At 34.5% G+C, this 22,174-nt stretch overlaps 1 protein-coding gene across 5 annotated transcripts in view; it reads right to left on the bottom strand.

The window, feature by feature from the left end:
• The window catches only part of LOC131800466 (paired box pox-meso protein-like), a 102,551-nt gene continuing 80,377 nt past the window's right edge, over window positions 1-22,174 (bottom strand). For all 5 annotated transcript variants that reach the window (XM_059131989.1, XM_059131992.1, XM_059131990.1 and 2 more), the window contains one exon: window positions 1-2,507. In XM_059131989.1, coding sequence (XP_058987972.1) covers window positions 1,282-2,507 — 1,226 coding nt within the window. In that variant the 3' untranslated portion in view covers window positions 1-1,281. The remainder of the gene's footprint in view (window positions 2,508-22,174) is intronic.

Below are 22,174 nucleotides of genomic sequence, written 5' to 3'. Positions count from 1 at the left end.
TTTGTATTATTAAAAATGATCTTTATTTAGAATACAACAAAAATCTACAACCAAATAAAATAAGTATTTTTTTTTTGTTTTAAATATTTTACACTAAATTCTTGTTCTCTTACAGATAATTTCAATTTATGTTTCATGTTTGTTGTTTGCTTTGTTCGGTTTGTTTTGTAATTCATTTTTTTTTCTGTTTTATTTTTTTACGTTTTGTTTTTTAAATAATAATTATAATAAACTAGTTGTTTACGGTTTTGTGATTTTCTTTTTCATTACTTGGTTTTTGTTTTGTGAATTGTTTTCCTTTTTTTGTTTGTCATTCAAATTTGTTTAATTTTTTTTCGTATATTGTTTTTTTGTTTGTTTTGAGTTTAAATTTTACATTGATCATCATTATACACATACAAAGATCATTCATCATCGATTCATTCATCCAACCGTTATCATTTCGACGATGACTCCAGCTAGCCTGTCGCAAACTGGAATCTATCGTTTGTTTCTTTGTTTACTTCACTCGATTCAAGTTGAGCGGAAAGGAGGATCCTGTTGTTTCACTCCCCCACCCAAACTTGAATCCAACGAATTCTTCTGCAGTTTTTTACTTATGTGGTATATATATCAGTATACTTGCTATATTTATATATATGCTACATACATATGTATATAAAAATAATGACTAATATCTGAAAATACTTAAAGTTTAAATTGGTATCGTATAAAATAAATATGCGATCGTTTATTGCTTAACGTAAAAATCTAGACAAATCTGTGTGTGGGTGTGTGAGTGTGTATATTTGAGTTTGTTGCTGCTGTTTCTGTTTGACAAGAAAAGATCAATCGAATCGATGCTCAACGATTTTTCTCTGGTTATGGTTCTGTGGTGGTGGGAGGAGAGTATACAATTTTGGAGTCGGGGAATCTTTTTCGATTACAGAGGGAGGCCAAAGGAATAAAAGGATCGATGATTGTGGGAGTTGTGGCTAGGGGAAGATTGTTGGATTATGAATTGAGCAAAATTTTGGTTTCGTTTTCTTTGATATGGACCACTGGATTCTGCAATCTATTCAACGGCCTTCTTCTCTCCTGCTCACCTTAGCTCTTCTCTTCCTTTTCCTGGGGGCTCTTCTGTTTTGTTGAAAGTTGCATCTTATTCCGTTTATAATCTCGTGTTGTTTCTATGTTTCAAGTTGTGGTTGTTGCTGCTACTGCTGCTGCTGCTGTTGCTGAAGGAGTATCATTTACAAGCAAATCCAATAATTGTTTTGCCAAAATCTTTTTTCATAATTCTCATAAACTTGTGGTACCAGTTGTCATCATGCCACCGGGATGATGCATGCCACCATTCTGGAAGTACATATAGTAATTGGCATAGGGCTGCTGCGAGGCGGCGGCCGCGGCCACTGCCACTTGGGTGGCAGCCACCTGATGTTGAGCCAAAGCGCTGGTGGTATTCGAAGCACTCTCACAATCCAAGAGCTGTTGATGTCCACTTACCGCTGAACCACCTACCGGCGATGGTGTCATGGGCAGACTGGCGGTGAGACCACTATTTACCGGATTTCCGACCTGACAGCTGGCACGTAGGGCTACCGCCTGATGATGGGCCAAGATATCGGTAACGGTGTGCGGTGATGGCCAGCCATGGGCCACGGCAGCTGCTGCTGCCGCCGAATGGACCTGATGGGGTGAGCCTGTCTGGGGCGGAGAGGGCGTGCCGCATGATACTGTCGACTTCATGCTGTACGCATTGTAGGGCTGGTAATACAAATGGGGATGGTGGGCATGGGCAGCAACCGAGGCTGCCGCGGCGGCCGCCTGATGAGCATGGGGATGGGCTGTGACTGAGGCTGCTACTGATGTCACCACCGAGTGGGGCGGTGTGTGGTGCATGTGGCCGTGTCCGTGATGATTGTGTGAGCCATGGGTGGGTGTGTGGGCATGGGCGCTGTGGGCAGCATGGGCCTGAGCTTGAGCCTGAGCAGCGGCCAATGAGTGAGCATGTTGCTGCTGCTGTTGTTGTTGCTGTTGCTGCTGTTGTTGCTGCTGCTGCTGCTGGCTATGGGTGTGCTGAGGCGATGTACTGGGTGGCGGTGCTGGTGTGGCCACGGGGGCCGGTGTCGGCGGATGATGACTGATTGGATTCAATTTGTTGCGTAGTATGCGCGATATTGAACTAACACTGGGCACATTTGTCTTGTCGCAGATACCCTCGCTCAGCAAACGATCTCTGATCTCCCAGGCGAAAATGCCAGGATCACGTTGTTTCAACTCGCGTATGTGATTGACAACCTTGGGTGTGGTAACACGCGGCTTAGAGCCACCAATTGCACCCGGCAGTATGGAGCCCGTCTCATGGTATCTGGCCAGGATTTTCGAAACACAACCATGGCTGACTCTCAGCTGGCGGCTAATATCACAGGGTCGTATGCCTAGGCGGGCCAGCTCCACAATGCGCATGCGTGTGGCATTCGGCAGGGGTCGTCCATTGACAAAGACACCGCCCAATTGGTTGACTTCACCATATTGAGGGCATTGATTTTCTAAAGAGAGAGGGGGGAAGAGAAAATTATGATTAATATCTTTTTTCCATAGAAAAGCTAATGAAAAAATAGAGAGAAAATAAAATGAAAATAAAGAATAAAAACTCAAGAAAAAAAAAACAAAGAAGGAAATTATTCAAAATGGAATGTTTTCCTGGAAAATCTATGGCCAAAGTGGTGTATGTCCGTATGTTTTCTGTGGTACGCTCTGAATATGCAGTTTTTTTTTGCAATTTGTTCATTGAACAGAACCAAAACAACAAGAACAGCAACAACAGTATTTGTTGGAATTTATTGACTGCAAAGCATCGGCATGAGTAAAACCGCACAGAATGGAGCATCTGTAGACTTGATGCCACCGCAGCCCAAAACCATTGTTTCTAGTTCCGAGAATTGCGGATATTGTTAATGTTTTCGGTTTGCTTGCAGTTTTTTTGCTGCTACGTTGTCGTTGTTTTTCTCGTTCTCGCCGGAAAAATTGAATGTGTGTTGAATGAAAGCTAAAAGCTAGCCCGAATGCGGAAAATGGAATATTCATGGTTTATGAATGAACATGAAATGACCTAATTTCGATGAAATCAAAATTGTTGGAATTTCGATTTCTTGCGATTTTGTTGTGTAGCTTAAGAATTAGTTCAATAGTTCAAAAATAATAATTCAACTGCTTATTTTCCCAAAATTATTCCATCAACGAAAATTAATTGACAATTTTCAAACTTCGACACTGATGATTAATTTTTAACCATTACAATTTATTTGAACCTTTATCTCTTATTTTGTTTTTCAAGGATTTCCCAAAGGAAGCCCCCCTCCTGAAAGGAAAAACAGATAGAGATCGTTAATCATTGTGAGATACACAGTGAAAGTGATTGAAAGAAATTGCCCTTAGTTTAGACATTTCGATTAAAATCTAAACACTTGATGTGTCAACGTGATGTGACATTGATTGAAGAGGCTCCGCAAGCCAGTAAGCTACTGAGCACCACATCTTTGCATTACAACAACAACAACGGTTGGCCATATGTTGCCAATTTGCAAACTTTCAAATGGTCATCTCTGCAAAATGTGAAGGGGGAAAAATTTCAAAACACAAACTCAAAAAAAAACAAGTAAAAAAAACATTAAGTTCGGCCGGGCCAAACTTTTAATACCCTCCACCCTAGGGTAAAAGAACATTAGAAGAAATGTGGCAAAAAACATTAAAATGCCGAATATCGGGAGGTACCGTTATATAGGGGCTACACCAACACGTGCACCTATAATTACAATGTTTCGCCACACGAACTAGGACCCATTATGACCCACAAATACCAACTTTTACACAAATCAGTGAAAAAATGTGGCATAAATCATCAAAATACCGAATATCGGGAGGTACCGTTATATGGGGACTATACCAGAACGTGGACCTATACATGCAATGTTTTGCCACACGCTCAGGGACCCGTTGTGACCTACAAATACCAATTTTCAGACAAATCCGTGAAAAATGTGGCATAAATCATCAAAATACCGAATATCGGTAGGTACCGTTATATGGGGGCTATACCAAAACGTGGACCTATACATGCAATGTTTTGCCACACGCTCAGGGACCCGTCATGACCTACAAATACCAATTTTCAGATAAATCCGTGAAAAAATGTGGCATAAATCATCAAAATACCGAATATCGGGAGGTACCGTTATATGGGGACTATACCAGAACGTGGACCGATATATCTCATTTTCAATACCAACCATCCTAGGGACAATACACACACTTGTGCCAAATTTCAAAGGTCTACGTCAAATAATGTGGGCTCTATCGTGATTTCAACAGACAGACAGACAGACGGACATCGCTAAATCGTCTTAGAATTTTATGCTGATTATGAATATATATACTTTATGGGGTCTACGACGAATATTTAGAGGTGTTACAAACGGAATGACAAAGTTAATATACCCTCCTACCCATGGTGGAGGGTATAAAAAAACGGAGTACCAGGAAATTTCATGTTCATTGTTCTCGGTTAAATAGGGCATTAAAAAATATATGATTTTGTTTTTTCTTTGTTTTTTTTTTTTGAAAATCTTTAGCTTTTTTTTATTTCCCCATTAGCCACACTTGCTTGCAGCAAATGTAAGCCACAAAGACCATTTGAAATAATCTCTTTTTCCATGCAGTCAATTTCTTTTTTCGTTTGCGTTCCTTCTTTTTTCCACTTTTTGTTTTATGAATGAAACGTGATTTACTCGATTACATGTTTATCAAGTGTAAATTGTGGTATAGGGAGAGTTGTCACTCATTCACTTGTTCCGTTCACCAGAAATCCAATACAGTACGATTTCAAATACCCAATAGCTTTTCTAGCCGCATAAATAATAGCTTATGGACAGCATTGAATGAATGAACGAAAGAACGAGAGAGTGAGCCAACGGGCGGAGGCTGGTGGTTATTGCTGATAGTACAACCAACCAGCCGGCCCGTCAGCCATCCAGCCACTGCTGGGTATTGTGGCCAGATTTGTGTGATTGAGTGAGTGAGTGCGTGTGTGTGTGTGGAGGTAATATGATCCGAATATAATTGCCTAGCCTAACAAACAACCAACAAGTGTTAACACCATTTGGAGGCACTGAAAGAGGTTTTCTTTTACAATTAAACACCACACATTGGTTGCACCAACTAATGCTGGCTGGCAATCAATAGAAAAATAAGGGGTTATGTCCGCCATGGAGTTGTAAACTTGGGAAATACTGTCATTTCAATAATTATTGAAATAGTTTCTGTATGGGAATATATAAAGAAACAAAGCTTGTAATTTTTGTTAAATGTCATAAATGATGTTTATATAAAATTACAAAAAAATGCATCAAATTTATCGAAAATTATCGAATTTTGTTGCTGTTTTATTTATAAACGACCATAGTTAAGGTTAATCAAAAAATTATAGAAAACTGCAAAAATCGATAATTTTAAAATTTAACAAATGTTATCGACATTTAAAAACTATATTATCGATATTTTGTTTGATTTTTTAAAAGGAATTTTAATACTTATTTATATATATAGTTATTGACACTTAAAAAAAAAAACAATTTTAATATTTATCGAAAATTATCGAATTTTTGTTTCACTGTACATGGGTACATTGTGGTACTTTTTATAAGCACAATTTGTAAAGAAATATCGAACATTTTCGTTTTGTTAAAAAAAAACGTTTATTATATTTATAAAGGACAATTGCGAAAAATCGAAAATTTTAAAATTTATTAAAAAATTTGGACATTTTGTTTTAAGTATACAGAAAAATTTCCTTTTTATTCAATTTCATAGAATATTTTTGTTTTATGCAAACGTTAATTTGCTTTACTATTTTGGAAGTTTAAATATGAAGTTCATCGAAAATAACGGAAAATTGCTGAATTTAAAATTTATCGAAATAACAGAATCAAAATAATTTTGTAATTATTCACAAAAGATAAGAAAAAATAGTTTATCGAAAACATAGTATATAAATAAATAAATATATCGATAATTATTGAAGTTTGGTACTTGTGATTTTTTATCAAATTTTGGTACTTGTGAGTTTTTATTTATACCCAAATTCTGTAAAATCACTAATATGCGACCATTTTCAAATATATCGGTAATTATCGAAACCTATTATATATTATTTACATAAAAATTGTGTTATTCCTGAATTTTCGATAACATGGGAAACGTTGTTTTTGGCATAGTGACATGTTGTTCGACTTTTGATCGATTATAGGGAAAAGTAGTTAAAGAAAGTCAAATTTAAAAACTTTAAACATTTGGCCGACTTTTGGATGAACTCCAAATCGATTTCGATTTTTCAATCCAAAGTTGATTTCTGATTTGACGTGTATTTTTGGCAACAGATAAAAATATCGATTTTTTATAAGAAAAGAAAATCAAAAAAATACACGTTAATCGTTGCATATTTTTAGGCTCGAATGCAAATAAACCTGTCACAGACAAAAGTCAACCCCTATTTTAGATTTTTCAATCAATAGTTCCTGAAGTCGCTTTTTGCTAGTCTCTTTTGGTCTGCTCCAGAACTGCAAAAATACACGTTTTTCGACGATAACCGATTTTCCCTATGATATCTGAAAAAAATGCGAAACTAGCAGATTCGTGCTGCTTCTGGAACACACCATTTGTAATCCATCAAATTTTATATCACAAATTGTGGATTTTTTTCTTTTTTATGCGAGCCAAAATCAGACCTTCGAAAAACTCTCTAGAATTTGTACAAAGAGATAAACTCACACGAATTCGAGCGAGTGCGCTCCTGGGATCAGAAAAAATTGAGCAGACTCAATTCTTTTATATCCCTCAAATTTGAGTAACCATATTTTCCTCTATTTCGAGTGGGAGTAAAATTTGTTCAAAATCGAGCAAATTCTAATATCTTAGAAAAAAAACTTGAGTGATTCTGCTCCCACTATAACTTTTCAAACAGGAATAACTCGGGAGTGCTCTCACACCAAACAAGTGAGTGAATAGTAGAGTCCACTAAAAACTGCCACTCTTCGAGTAATCCTGTGCGCTAGCAAGTTTGGCTCCCGAGTGAAAATGAGCAAATCTGTGCGATTACATAGTTTTTGTTTTCATTTTTTACTCTGTGAATAAAAAAACCCTCTTAAATTGTCTTTTATTTTGGCAAGGAAAAATCACACATGAATTTACAGCTGATTTAAAAAAAATTGAAAAGTCGTTTTTTTTTTGTCGCGAGTAAAAATGGGATAGCTGGTTGCCACGTTGGCAAAAGAAAGAACGTTTTTTACCCTGTTGGTTGTCACCGGTTGGTTTTCACCATTGGTTAGCTAGTTAAAATCGACTAAAAATGGAAAGGATCAAATTAAAAATAGTATATTTTTGATTTCGTTAACAAAAATTAGATGCAGACCTGGAGATGAATATAATTAGAGATATTCACTGGGATTCTGACAGCAAGGAATTTTGTAGCTACCAATCATCAGGTTTGATAGCGGTGAAATAAAATAAATTGTTTAAAATCCATGTTAATTCTTACAACGAATCCTTAATCCTGCATTTCTATCTCGCCTCAAATGTGTCCCTCATTAAATGTCTAGCAAAATTGCAACTCATACCTCCTTTCATTTTATCAACAATACCAAATGATTTTGGTTTAACTCTTTTGCATGGCAACCACAATCCACAATGATTTGTTGCAGTGATAGTACAACCTTTCGGCTTCGAACGGGAGTGCTCTCACACCAAACAAGTGAGTGAATAGTAGAGTCCACTAAAAACTGCCACTCTTCGAGTAATCCTGTGCGCTAGCAAGTTTCGCTCCCGAGTGAAAATGAGCAAATCTGTGCGATTACATAGTTTTTGTTTTCATTTTTTACTCTGTGAATAAAAAAAACCCTCTTAAATTGTCTTTTATTTTGGCAAGGAAAAATCACACATGAATTTATAGCTAATTTAAAAAAAAATTGAAAAGTCGTTTTTTTGTCGCGAGTAAAAATGGGATAGCTGGTTGCCACGTTGGCAAAAAGAAAGAACGTTTTTTACCCTGTTGGTTGTCACCTGTTGGTTTTCACCATTGGTTAGCTAGTTAAAATCGACTAAAAATAGAAAGGATCAAATTAAAAATAGTATATTTTTGATTTCGTTAACAAAAATTAGATGCAGAATCTTTTTCTGCTTGAAATCGGTAAACTGGCATTTAATACCTGGAGATGAATATAATTAGAGATATTCACTGGGATTCTGACAGCAAGGAATTTTGTAGCTACCAATCATCAGGTTTGATAGCGGTGAAATAAAATAAATTGTTTAAAATCCATGTTAATTCTTACAACGAATCCTTAATCCTGCATTTCTATCTCGTCTCAAATGTGTCCCTCATTAAATGTCTAGCAAAATTGCAACTCATACCTCCTTTCATTTTATCAACAATACCAAATGATTTTGGTTTAACTCTTTTGCATGGCAACCACAATCCACAATGATTTGTTGCAGTGATAGTACAACCTTTCGGCTTCGAACTGCATACAAACCAATGACAAACGGAGTTTGAACATCCCATTCATATGGAGATGTCTCTGCGAGTCCAACGCACCCAAAGAACTCTGAGCACAACAAACCCACAAGGGAACATCAAAAGACACTGACATAAGACTCTCAAGCAGATATATTCATACATACAAAAGGATCTACGTACGTACTTAGTAACCTGAGCTAGCTGTGCCGTCGGCATTTGTTATTGTGTGTGAACATGACATTTGACGTTTATCGGGTTTGTTAAATGTCATAGCGAAGCGTATACAGGCAATAACAACTACCATTCGAATATCATAACCAATTACATCTAAATTGGTACTTCCACTATCGAATTTCCGCTTTTGATGACTGACTGAGTGACTGACTTAAATATGATCATTCTTGGTTTTCAGTTTTTTCTTCTTTTCATGGTCTTTCCTTTACTTTTGTATTTTATTTGTGTGATGACATTCTTATGACTGGCTTTTGTGCAGTGTTTTTTGCGGTCCTTCAACATTACCTTGCTGATTAAGGCGGAAGAAATGATGTTCGATTCCTTTGCTGTAGGTTTTATGTTTATTTCCCATTGCAAATTGTTTTTTGTTGTTGTTTGTGTATTTTTGTTGTATATGATTTTTGCGGTTAAATGCCAATCGAAAGTGTATCAACACAATTATTCGCTCATTCATCCAGCTGTTTTACCTTTTTTATTTAGCAATGCCGTCGCTGGTATTTGAGGAGAAGGAAGAAGAAGGTTAAGACAATTTATTTCATTTGGTTGGCCTATCTTCCGGCCAGGAACGAAATTCCAGAAGCAAATGTTGAGAGTTTTATTATGTCTTTTTTCAATTAGTCGCGGTTTTCAGTCTGTAATCAAATGTTTTTCAGAGGGTTGTTGGAAAGGTGTGATGGGTTTTGAGGAGTTTTTGAAAAATTCTGCAATTTTTATAATAAATCTTTACAAACTTTTAAATATATTTTTGGAAGAGGGAAAGATCATTGAATTTTTTACTAAAATGGGTAATTAGGAATTGTTATTTCTCACTTTTATCGCCAGAAATTTATAGGGAACACTTTTATTGGTATTTTATTTTACTAAGCGATTTTCTTGTGAAAGTATTCTAGTAAATCTTTATATTTATACGATATATTTGCATATAACCCCGAATACAACAAACGAAAAAATTTTAGCTCAATAAAAAGTTAGCAATCAACTTTCATAGTTTTGAAATAATTATGTTTATAAATAAAAAACATAAAATTGGGTATTTTCTGTATTTTGATGTATGTTGTGAGTCATTAAACTCATTTGCAAATGTTGTTTACAACTGTTTATCGCGAAAATTACCAAATTATATAGTCTTATTTAGCAATAATAAAAGTTTAAAATTGTGGCGCCCAACGTAAAAGCCCATTTGGCAAGAGTTTAATTGTGAGTTTGGCTTCCAACGTAGTTTTGTAAAAATGACTTGAGTTTGACCTGCTTACAATTTTTATAACCTTCACCATGCGGCATATGGCGCCCAATGTAAAGGCCAATTTGATAAAAGTTTTGTTTGGCGATCAATACGAATTTTTTTTAAAAACTTAGTGCGATTTTGTGACCTTGCCAAAGTTTTTAAAGCCTTCACCATGGGGCAATACCATATCCAAATTGGTAGGCTTAAATTTTATATTTTTGCGGAAACACAAGCGATTACCAGAATTTTCAAAAATATTAGATGTCTTAGTGAGATAGTCTTCTATTCAGTATGAGCCGACAATTAATATGTCCTTTTTAATACGAATGATCCTTAAATGCAGTTTTTGCAACACTTTGAGCAAATGAGCGATATGCATTTTGGAGTCACAGATGAAAATTTGAGTTGATTCATTCAATAGGTGTGGTGCTCAACACATATTTTTTTAAAATAAAAAATAAAGCTATTATATTAAAATTAGTTATTTAATTGGTCACGTTGGGCGCCATTCCAAAATTATATATTTATATATTTTTTTTAATTGAAAAGACTGTATATTTTTAGTTCCTGTTATGTGCATCCATTTTTCTATTCATATTACCTTATCTAAAAAAAGGTTGTTAATAAAAAAACTGAAAAAGAACCACATGAATATGGCGCCCAATATGAGTTCTTATAAAAAGCGAACAGAAACATTTGTTAATTGACTGCTTCATATATTTGATGTTTAAATTGAAGTCTACACTGTGAGCCAAACTTCAAATTATTTCTAAATCAATCAAAAATTGTTTGTTTTACGTTATTTTAAAAATTTCAACTCCACATCGGGCGCCACTCTTAAACAAGTGTATAACTGGTTTATTTTCCTTGAAAACATTCTGAATAACAGATTTCAAACTGCTTCAAAGGAAACTTTTATAATACTGCTGTTCTATAGCAAATTTTATTGACAACATGGTTTCCATTAAAAAATTTAATTGAAATTACAAAAACAAATTAAATGAATGATCTATTTTTTTGCAAACAGTTCTTCAGCACAAAACTTTATTCACCTGAAAGTTTTGAGGATGTGATGACAATCTCTTAAACAACAAGTCTTCAAATGATAATTAACGAATACCCTATAGGTTTCCCAAATTTCACCGCAAATAACAAGTTTTTCATTAAAGTCTTTCCTAATCAATTTTTTTAATGAAATCCTTCCATATTACAACAGCTTAAAAAAACTTTGTTTTAACACAGAATTTCTGTACCACAGTTCAATTCCCAAGTCACTAAAAAGTTTTTGAAATTTTCTGGAAATTCGAAGTTTTTTTACGAAATTTCCAAAACATTTACGTTTTGCTCAATTTCTATTTGTTCTTAGAGTACGGTTCACACTTTTTAAAAATTCCATAACAAAATTTTTAACCAATCTTTACTTTGTTTAAACTTAACTTTTTTAAAATAAATTTTAGAGTCACTTTGAAGTTTGTTTTTTTTTTATCAAATTACCTTTAATCATTGATATGCTTTGTAAGCTACACTGAGAAAAATATTACAGGCCATGCGTTTTGTAATACAATATTTTTGGAAGATTTTTTTGGTTGCACTGAGTTTCAATTATATTCTAATATATATGTTGCTTTAATTTTTATATTTATAGAAAAATATTTATTTATTTTTGATTTCCAATAAAAGTGGGGTTACCTCTTTGGTCATGATATTTATTTGGCATTGCTTTTTGTATGTATTCTCAATTTTTTGTTTTTTTTTATATCACAATTTTGTTGCAATTTTATTAAAATAAAAATATTTCAAAAGAAATTCTTTTGGTTACACTTCAATGAACGAAACGTGAAATATGCTTTAAGAAAATTCTTTGAATTCGGTACTTTTTACTGCTGAGGCATAACGTCTTCGTTTTTTCCGGTCTTTGTCGTATTTTTTCCGCGTTAGACTTTGTTGTTATTATTGTGGCGTTAAACTAGAGAACAAATCAATAATTATTGTTGCTGATGATATTGAAGCTGAACGTGGAAAAGGACCGTGTATTGAACGACAAAAAATGAAATGAAACGAAACACACACGCACACGAACACGTTGCCGCCAACGCCGACGTCGCATGGTCCCGGTGCAGAAGGAGAACAAGAAGAACAGGAACAACCCCAGCTCTGGGTATGGAACCTTGTGTGTCGTTTGGCTCTCGGTGCGTAAATGCTGTGTGTATTTGAATTTTCCAGAGGAATTCTTTTGCACGCATCCAAATCAAAAAAATAAACTGGCACAAACACACTCACAAAGGATACGCACTTTTGTTTGTTGTCAAAAAGAGGGTGGAAAAACAACAGTTTCCAAGTGCTGTGGAAAGGGAATGTTTATCTCAGAGGTACAAGCAACAAGAACAACAGCAACAACAAAGACCAAGATGACGGCCATGTTAACATCTCATTATTATTATACAAGAACAAAAAAAACAAGAACATCATTGTGTTGGCTTCGCAGTAGCAGAGCTGCTAATAACTCTGCTACTGCATACCTTTTTTAACCAACCAAATTACCATTTTCCTTCTTCCTTCCATGTCCCTGCCTCTCTTTCACACTTATGTCCTTTTGCTTTGCATTGTAAAAAATGTTACAAGTGGTAGTGGCGTTTTTGTTTTTGTAAACTAAATTTAATTTCTCAATGAAAAATTACGCTCTTTTCCCTACCCTCTCCGGCGCTCTCACAGCATCTTTTTCCCGTTGGTGACTTACATATGTTTTGCGTTAGATTCAGTTAGTTTTTAAGGGGTGGCGGTGAACACGGCCCCTTGATCACAAACGATGAGTGTTGTTCTTCGACCCGTTCGAATCTAATAAATTGCCTTTAACACATTTTCAGATTTTATGCGACCAAAGCCAGCCAGCCAGCCAGCCAGCCTCATGTTCACCAAACACAAGGCGATAACAAAATGAAAGGAAAAAAGATTGAAGTACCATTAGAGCACTATAGAACGTGCGAACCAACACTATTTTATGCCAATCCCGATATGTATGTCCAACTGTCGTCTGTCTGTGTGTTTGTCCGTCCTTTGTGTCCCTTTCGAAAAGCAAAGCGTAACAAAGGCGAAATAATGTAACAGGGTTGCCTGTCAGACCCCGTCCAAAGCATCCCAGAACAGCATCCAAAGCGATGTAATAAATTTTACAACAACTTTTTTCCCATTGATATTTTATTCTTTTGTTGTTGCTAGTCATAAAATAAGTAACAGCAACAACAACAACACCTAAAACATTATCAACATCATAATAATAATGAACGTGTTTTTAAACATTTTTCCTATTCTTCGTCATCTCTAGCTCGACGGTCTTATGAATGAAAATCTGAAAATAAAGGTCGTTATTCTAAATTGAAGTGTTTAGTTATTGCACGGGATGATGCTGATGATGACTACAACGAAGCGGGAATATCGATAATGAAGTTGTTTCATTTCTCCCATTACACTCGAGCAAAATCCATAGCGAGAGAACCGTGCAAACAACCCTTTCCTTTTTTGGTTTGGTTTGGTTTGCTAAGCGTATAATTATGTTACGCTTAATGATATTGCTGCTTGCTCAAGGACAAACGGGGGGAGGAGTATGGGGTGGAGATAAAAGGTTTGTTTACATATTTGGTTTGGTGTTCTTTGCGAAGAGGGAGATGGAGAGAAGGACATCTAGACTCATTTGCTTTACAAGATATTGAGATTTCCCAAAATGTGTTTGTATTCGTCAATTAGGCATAAAATTGTTGGTTATTAAAGTGAAATAAGTTTTTCTAGTTTGTGTATTTTTATAAATTTCATTTTAAGCGGGTCTGTCTGGTTTGTATGCGATTTATGGACACTCCTCAGGGCTTCACAGTATTAAAGTTTTATTTTCCATAGTTTATTCTATTTGGACTTAATTTTAAAATTTACAAAAATATGGTGCCCAACACTTTCTAAATTGTTGGCGAAAATTAAATTTTTGGCTAGCTAAATGATTTTTATTGAAGTTATTTAAGAAGAATTCCTGATTTCATGTTACTCTATATATTACTCTTGCGTTGGGCGCCAATTTCATCAACAGTGTTCATAGTAAGGCATTAGATTGTTGCTGTTAAAAAAAACTCCTATTGAAATTTTAAAAAATTTCATTGTAAGCAGCATATCTCCACAAAATATCAATACATATGAATATGTTGATGAAGTGTAGCTCTTAATATTTTTTCTAAAATTAAATAAAAAATTAAATCCACATTTTTTTTATTTTTAACTCCATGGATATTTTATAAAATTTCAAAATCTGTGACAATTTTTTTAAAAAAAAATTTACATATTCTAAGTCAAAGAAATTATTTTTACCCTATTATAAATTATTTTAGCGTTGGTCACCAATTTGTTCCAATTGTTGTCTTAGTAAGAAATATAGCACAAATAGTACAAAATAAATTAGCAAAGTTTATTAAATAATTTAAGAATTTAAAAGAGAAAGTTGTGGTTGTGTATTTTTGGCCCTATATCGGGCGCCACTTTCAATAAAAATTGCTGCTTTGGTAATATAGCGATGACAGATGAAATGTTTTTCTATTTCTTGCCGTTCTTCGCAATAGATTTATGGTCTTTAGATTGTATTTCCGTTTTGATTTAACAGCCGAAAGCTATAAGTCATTGTAAATGGGAAAAAATATATCAGTTGTAAATTAAAATAAATAAAGTTCACAATTTTTGAAGGATTTGTTTGTTTAATTGAAATAATGTCGAACTATGGCGCCCAAAGTGAATGGCTATTCATTTTTTAATAAATTATTATCTCGTCTTATCTATATTTTCACTTGGAAGTTTATATTTTTAATTTTTGCAAAAGGTAATGGATTTCATTCGAAACAATGTTGTTGTTGTGATAAACAATCCCATTGCTACAAATCCTGTGAAAAAGGTTTGCTAGTAGAATTGAGTGGAGCTTGGATTGTCTGGTGTTTAATACGCATACTCTTAATCGCAGTAATTTTGAAATAAATACGACTTTCCAAAGAGCGGCCCTTGCAAGCCATCATCCTCACCAAATATTCCTGATGAGCCGTTAATCGACGGTGAAATTGTCTTGGAGACACTTGTATGTGAACCACTTGAACATTTTTATACAAGAAAAAAGTATTAGGAATTATTCCTCAAAACCGACTTTATCATTTGTATTGGTCGCCACTTTCTTTTTTAAAAAAATTGATATATTCATTATTAAATAAAGAATTTGCATTTTATAGACATTTAAACCCTAAATCTTTTCGTAAGTACGGTACAATAGTTCGCAAAAAATTATCCATATGTAATCTGCAAAAAACATTAATAATCACAAATTATATTTGTCTCCACATTGGGCGCCACACAAACTCATTTTACAAACACGATTAAAAAATCCATTTTCTGCTGTTTTCTTTTCAAACTCCATATTGGGTACCATAATAATATTAATATACACTATTTTATTTTTTATTGATTTTTCTCAATATTTTGCAAAATATACTTTTTAAAAAATCAAAAACCACATTGTATACCATTTTTTTAAATTTCGTAAGCCCTCTAGGAAACAAATGTAGATTTTTTGTCATCCACGTTAAGTTTATGTAGGCCTTAATATTCAATTAAATGTTTTCTTATCAAGACGTTAAATACTTTATGAAAATTCAAGCCCCACATTGGGCGCCACATGTTGATTTATTGTTTAATATTTTATTTTCATCATTTAAATTGAAGATGTTTGATGTATTCGATGTCAATTAAGCCCATTGGTAGTTAGGGTGTATGTTACACCACATTGGGTGTCTTAATTAAATCTTGTTTTATTTTTTTCAATATGTTGAATAAGTACATTAAGTCCTACGTTGGGCGCCACTTTTTAAATTATTGTTTGACATTTTTTTTTTGAAGTAAAGCTCAGAACCTAATATGTTGGTTTTCCATATTGGTGTTGAACATGTACTTTTCAAAGTTATAAAAAACACAATGGGCGCCACCTTTTTAACTTCGTAAACCCTCCGGCCGAGGGAAAGAAATTTAGATGTTTCGGGGTTCACGTTAAGTGTACGTACCTCTGATAGCCAATAATTTAAATTTTTTGTCACGACATTGAATATGTACTATATGAATGTTTAACCCTCACATTGAGCGCCACATTTTGAATTGTTGTGTAATTTTTTTTATTTTAATTAAAGCTTGACATTTACAATGTGTGCTTACACTGTTAGATGCCAATTAACTCTAGTGGAGGGAGTCAAATCTAAAATTTTCTGTCCTCACATTGGGTGCCACAAAGATCCTAACAAGCATTAATTCATTTTTGTTTGTTTTATAATTGCTCAAACCTCATATTGGGCGCCACCTTATTGTTTAATATTTTTTTTACTTGAAATAAAGCTCGACCAAATACGATTAAAGTATGTCAGTTTTTGTTCCATTTTCAAGCCAAACTTAATTTTATGAACTGATCTATACTTTTTTGCCATAACAATATAATAATCATTGCGAAAGGAAAAAAAAATACAATTTAATTTCAACACACATTTTTGTTTCGGGCGTACCTTTTGTTTTCCCTATCGTACAGAGAGTCAGAAAAGAAAAGAAGTTCAACAAAATATTGCCAAAGTAAAAATTAAACAAAACAAACAAAAAAATATACGAAATACAATAAAGAAATGAATGAAATATCGACACCAAAATTGATGTTGATGTTTTGTAATAGGAATCAATAACAAAACAGCAACAACAAGTTGTGAGAGTGAGAGAGAAAGAGCAAGAACAATAACAATACGTACCAAAAATACAATCGAAGTCAGATCGGAGTCAGACAACAATAAACGGCGCACGTTGCACATGGTATGCAGAGGTATGGATGGACGGATGGATGTAGAGTCCAGAGTAGTAAAGTCGATTTGCCATAATATGTTGTTAATGCAAGCGTTTGAGCGCGCGTGCGTGTGTGTGTGCATTTGATTTTGAGTTTTCGCAAAGTTTTGAAATAAAAACAGCCAAATAGTTGTGTTGTTGGTATAGTTCATCATTAAAGTTTTGTAGAGGTATTATTGTTGTTGTTGGCGTAAGTACACAGATGTTCAGTAGTTTCAATTTGCAGAAAATACAAAGAACAACAACAACAAAACGTGATGAAAAATAACAGCAACAACATTACATACGATTTATTTTTCATTTCAATGGCAAAAAGTAATTGTATTTTATAGACACACACACACAAACACAGACACAAACAGGCACGCACATTCGCATAAAACAGACAAATATGAATGAAAGACCGACCCAACGAGCACAGATATGGTTTTCAATCATTCGTTTATACACAGCGTTGGAGTAGGGGGAGGTATGAAGAGGGTTTAAAACCAAATTAAAACGCAGAGCCAAAAAAAATTAAATAAAAAAATGAGAAGAAAAAGAAAATTAGGTGAGTTTTTCGAATTTTCTATATGTAGATATGGGTGCGCATGTGTGTGTGTTTTCGGGGCTATGATCCTCACTTTTTTGTTGTTATTTTTTGTTGATGGATCAACACCCTTCATCAACACACTGCAATATATTTTTGGTTGGCAAAAGAAAAAAAAAACGAATTAACTTTAAACCGGAAATTATGGCAACTACATAATTAAATAATAAAAAAATGTATGCTTGTACATATGTTTGTAAATACAATCAGAGAACTTTATCTCTCCATAAGCTACGAACTAAAACTAATTAAACAAATACTAAAGCATTGGCAAAATTAACCATTTTCGCTACCAATGACGATTTCCTTTGGCATAGCTGAAATTTATTGAGGCTAGAGGTATATATATATATTTTAAATTTCTTTTTTTTTTGAGAGAAGGTGCGGTGCAGAAAATGGAGGAAAACTTTGACCTTTCATCTATCCTGTTTGCCCTGGAAAAAATAAGGTTGTGATGTGTAGAATAATAATTGAAAAATGGAATTCATTCAATCTTGCGAATCTTAAAAGATAGGTCAATATAAGCTGGTCAGTTCCACATGAAAGCGGGAGTGGGGAGCTAAGAGAAGTGTTTATAGACTGAGGCTAGTAGAAGACTTATAGACTCTAGATGGGAACAAGTAAGTTCGTGATCATTATAGGCAGGAGCTGAGAGTTTTAGACAGGAGAAGGAAAATTATTTATAGACGGGAGTTTATATGGGTCTTTTATAGCTAAAGTGAGAGTTCTAGACAAACTGAGGGCCGTTTTTCTAGACGAGCTGAAGGGATTCATTCTGGATAATTTATTTTGAGTCTTTCCAAAAGAGCTGAAGGGAGTCTTGCTAGGAGAGCTGAATGAAGTTGAGCTGAGGGGAGTCTTTCCAAAACAGCTGATGGAAAGAAAAAATAATAAACACTGAATTCAGTTCTCTTTGTAAATTGAAGAATTTAATTGATTTCACTTCCGCCAATGGACTTCCTAGACCAGCTGATGGAGAGGGGAGTCTTTATAGACTAGCTGAGGGGACTCTTACTAGACCAGCTGATGGAAAGCCTTTCCAGACGAGCTGAACTAAGCGGAGAAAGGGGAATTTTTCTAGAGGAGCTGAGGGGAGGTTTTCTAGACGAGCTGAGGGGAGTCTTTCTAGAGGAGCTGAGGGGAGTCTTTCTAGACGAGCTAAGGGGAGACTTTCCAGACGAGCTGAACTAAGCGGAGTCTTTCTAGAGGAGCTAAGAGGAGTTTTTCTAGAGGAGCTGAGGGGAGGTTTTCTAGACGAACAAAGGGGAGTCTTTCTAGAGGAGCTGAGGGGAGTTTTTCTAGATCAGCTGAGAGCAGTCTTTCTAGAGGAACTGAGGGGAATCTCTCTAGAAGACCTGAGAAGAGCAATAGTAGTAGTTCTCTAGGGTGTTTATATTGTAGGCCTCGAGGTTTTTTCTATAGATGGCCGTAAGAGAGTTATTTCAGACAACCTCACAAAAGTTTGAATCAACGGCCTCACAAGAAGTTTGTACCGAAGACCTCAAGGGAGTCTGTTTAAACGATTGATATCGTTAAAGTCTCTTTTCACGAACTTAGGGGAGCCTTTATAGAGTACTTAAGTATGTTGGACTTAAAGGGAAATAATGACTCTTGCCTTAAACTTGTCGTTAGTATAGACGGTTTAAGGGATTAAACATAAATGTCGCGAATTAGTTTTTTATAGGCGAGATGAGAAAGTCCCGAAAAAATATAAATTCGCCCCAATATATCAAGGAAAAATAATAAAAACTGAATTCAGTTTTCCATGTAAATTGAGTTAATCCTGATTTCTTTTTCTCCATTAGACTTCCTACACCTGATCCTGTTTCCCTTTGAGAAGGCCTCATGTTCAAAAGTTCTTCTTCTTCGAAACATTGAAATGAGAAATCTTATAAAGGAAAGAATTGTGACAAAACTTTATAAAGACAATATTTTTTATTTTTGGAACGAGTTTTTTCTTATTTTTAAGAAAATATGTGCAACGAGCTATATTCCTGATTTTTTTTGGGTATTAATAAGTTCCGAGTTATTAGTAACTGTGTTTTATTTATTTATTTATTTATTTTTTGCTAAATATTGGGCCTTGTGTTCGCAGGATATTAATTATTATTTCCTGCAATTTTTTTCATATAACTGCATCATAAACTGTTAAATTAAACAATATATATATATATATATATATATATATATATATATATACATATATATATATATATATATATATATATATATATATATATATATGCTTATTTCTATAAATATCCTTGTAGTTATTTATTTCACAGCCATTGCCAAAATCATCGGTAGCTAAAGGGTTAAGAAAACAAAAAAAAATCCACCAAAACCCAAGTGTAATTACATAGAATTTTGCAAAAATGTTAAATAATAACAATGGTTGCTTTGAAAATAAAAAAAAAACTCAACTTTAATGTGGCTAAATTTAAAAGTATGTATGTTTGTACAATTCTACACTTATGAATATTTTCAGCGTATAACTACAACACCACAAATATATATTTTAATATTCCACAGTGAATATGGGGTCAGCGGGGTGTAGGGGTACTAAATGCCTATGTACCAACAGTTTTGCTTAACACCAACCAGCAATAAAGGCAAAAAATCCATAACTAAAAGTGCATCATTCATGGGTTTGTGCTTTTTACAATAACAATAACACTAATAATAAAATTAAAAAAATATATATTAAAAAATAAATAGTCTTAACTACTTCCAGTGAAAACTTAAAACTCATAATCATCATCGCCTCCGTCATTTTGGTTGTTATTATTGTTGTGAAATTATATTGTTCCCTAAAGTCAAGTGGAAGTATGACGCGTGTTGTTGCATTTGTGTTTTTTGCAAACAGCTATGTTTTGTTTCTGATTTTTATTAATATTTAGGAGAAAAAAAACATAATTTGTATGCATTTTAAAATAATTATTTCATAATCTATTCAGAATCGATAAAAAATTTATTGACATACTGTGGTAAGTCCAATTTGGACTAAAAATGCGAATTTGTCACTTGATAGGCCCAAAAGCAAACCCTATTAGCCAGAATTTTGATATAGGTTTCATACATATATATTTTCGTCCGATTTCAATTTTATTGGGCAGCATACGGTAATATTCGTCCAAGAAGGATGTATTTCAACACATCCGACCTAAATTATCGTAGAAGCAAAAATCGCTTCAGATAGTTATATATCCTATATATAGAGATGAGAAAACTGCAACCAACTTCAGACTAAGGTTATTTCTAAACCACTCGTACGACAGCTGATAAAATTATTCCAGTGACAGCTTTATATATAGTTTACGAGCGTATAAAAGCATTTTGGTGAGAATTTTCCAGAAAAAAAATTATTCGTGATGGAATTCAAGCGTGTTAGTGTGATTTCTTTATATTTGGCTGGAAAACCATAAGTGGCTATCGTTAGAGCACTCCAGAATTTAAATGTAAATATTTTGTGTCTCGTATCATCGCTCGTTACCGTGATACTGGTAGCGTAGCACGATGTCAAGGAAGTGGACGGAAGAAAACAGCAACATCTGAAGAAATGGTTCGAAAAGTAAAGAAGTGACTTGATCGAAACCCGCGTCGCAGTGGCCGAAAATTGGCTCGTGAGCTGAACATATCGCAATATTCCATTCGGTAAATATTGAAAAATGAGCTCGGGGTAAAGTCATTGAAATTCCAAAAAGTGCAAGAACTTACACTGCAACAGAAAGAACATAGACTCAAAAGAGCTAAAGAGTTGCTGCGCTTGACCGAAAGTGGTGAACTGCCGAATTTAGTTTTCTCCGATGAGAAAATATTCGTTGTCCAGCAGTTTGTAAACAAACAAAAAGATCCTGTTTACTTGCCAAAGAGGTCAGCTAAAAATGTGCACCTTCGGATGGTCACCAGAACTCAAGCACCGGCCATGGTGATGGTGTGGTCTGCCATAACAGCCGATGGTCGCTCTCCGCTCGTATTAATCGACCATCTCCGCTCGTATCGGCATCAGAATAAATACCGAATATTATCGCGAAAATATTCTGGAGGATATATTAAAGCCTTGGATACGCAAACATTTTTGCCGCAGACCTTGGACATTCCAACAGGACTCAGCACGTGCCACCCAAGAATGGTTACAAAATGAGGTGCCTCACATAATTTCCAGCTCACAATGGCCACCAAAATCTCCAGATACCAATCCGTTGGATTATTGTGTCTGGAGTATTTTGGAAAGCAAGGTTGGCACTAAAAAATACCAAAGTGTCAATCACCTCAAAATAACGCAGAGCAATATTCGGGCAGCGTGTGCCGGTTTCATTGGCCGTTTGAAGGCCATAATTCGTGCAAAAGGTGACCAATTCGGACAAATCCAAACTTATTCTTAAATTTGTTGCTACTGCCGACATTTTTGGCTTTCATTCTATAATTTTTTTTTTTAAATGTAAAAATTATGGCCTTTGACTTTGTTGCAGTTTTTTATCTCAGCCTGTATGTGTAATATTGGTCCAAGAAGGATATATTTCCGCACATCCAACCTAATTCATCATAGAAGCAAGTAATTCAAATTTGATGAAAATCGCTTCAGATATAGCTATAGCTCCTATATATATATATGTTTCAACCTATTTAGTGTTTAGGTCACTCACATTCACAATATGTACTCCACAACAAGATATATCATACAGCT

Source organism: Musca domestica, unplaced genomic scaffold (assembly GCF_030504385.1).
Source record: "Musca domestica strain aabys unplaced genomic scaffold, Musca_domestica.polishedcontigs.V.1.1 92, whole genome shotgun sequence".
Classification (NCBI taxonomy): domain Eukaryota; kingdom Metazoa; phylum Arthropoda; class Insecta; order Diptera; family Muscidae; genus Musca; species Musca domestica.
This window is presented reverse-complemented; position numbering and strand designations above follow the sequence as displayed.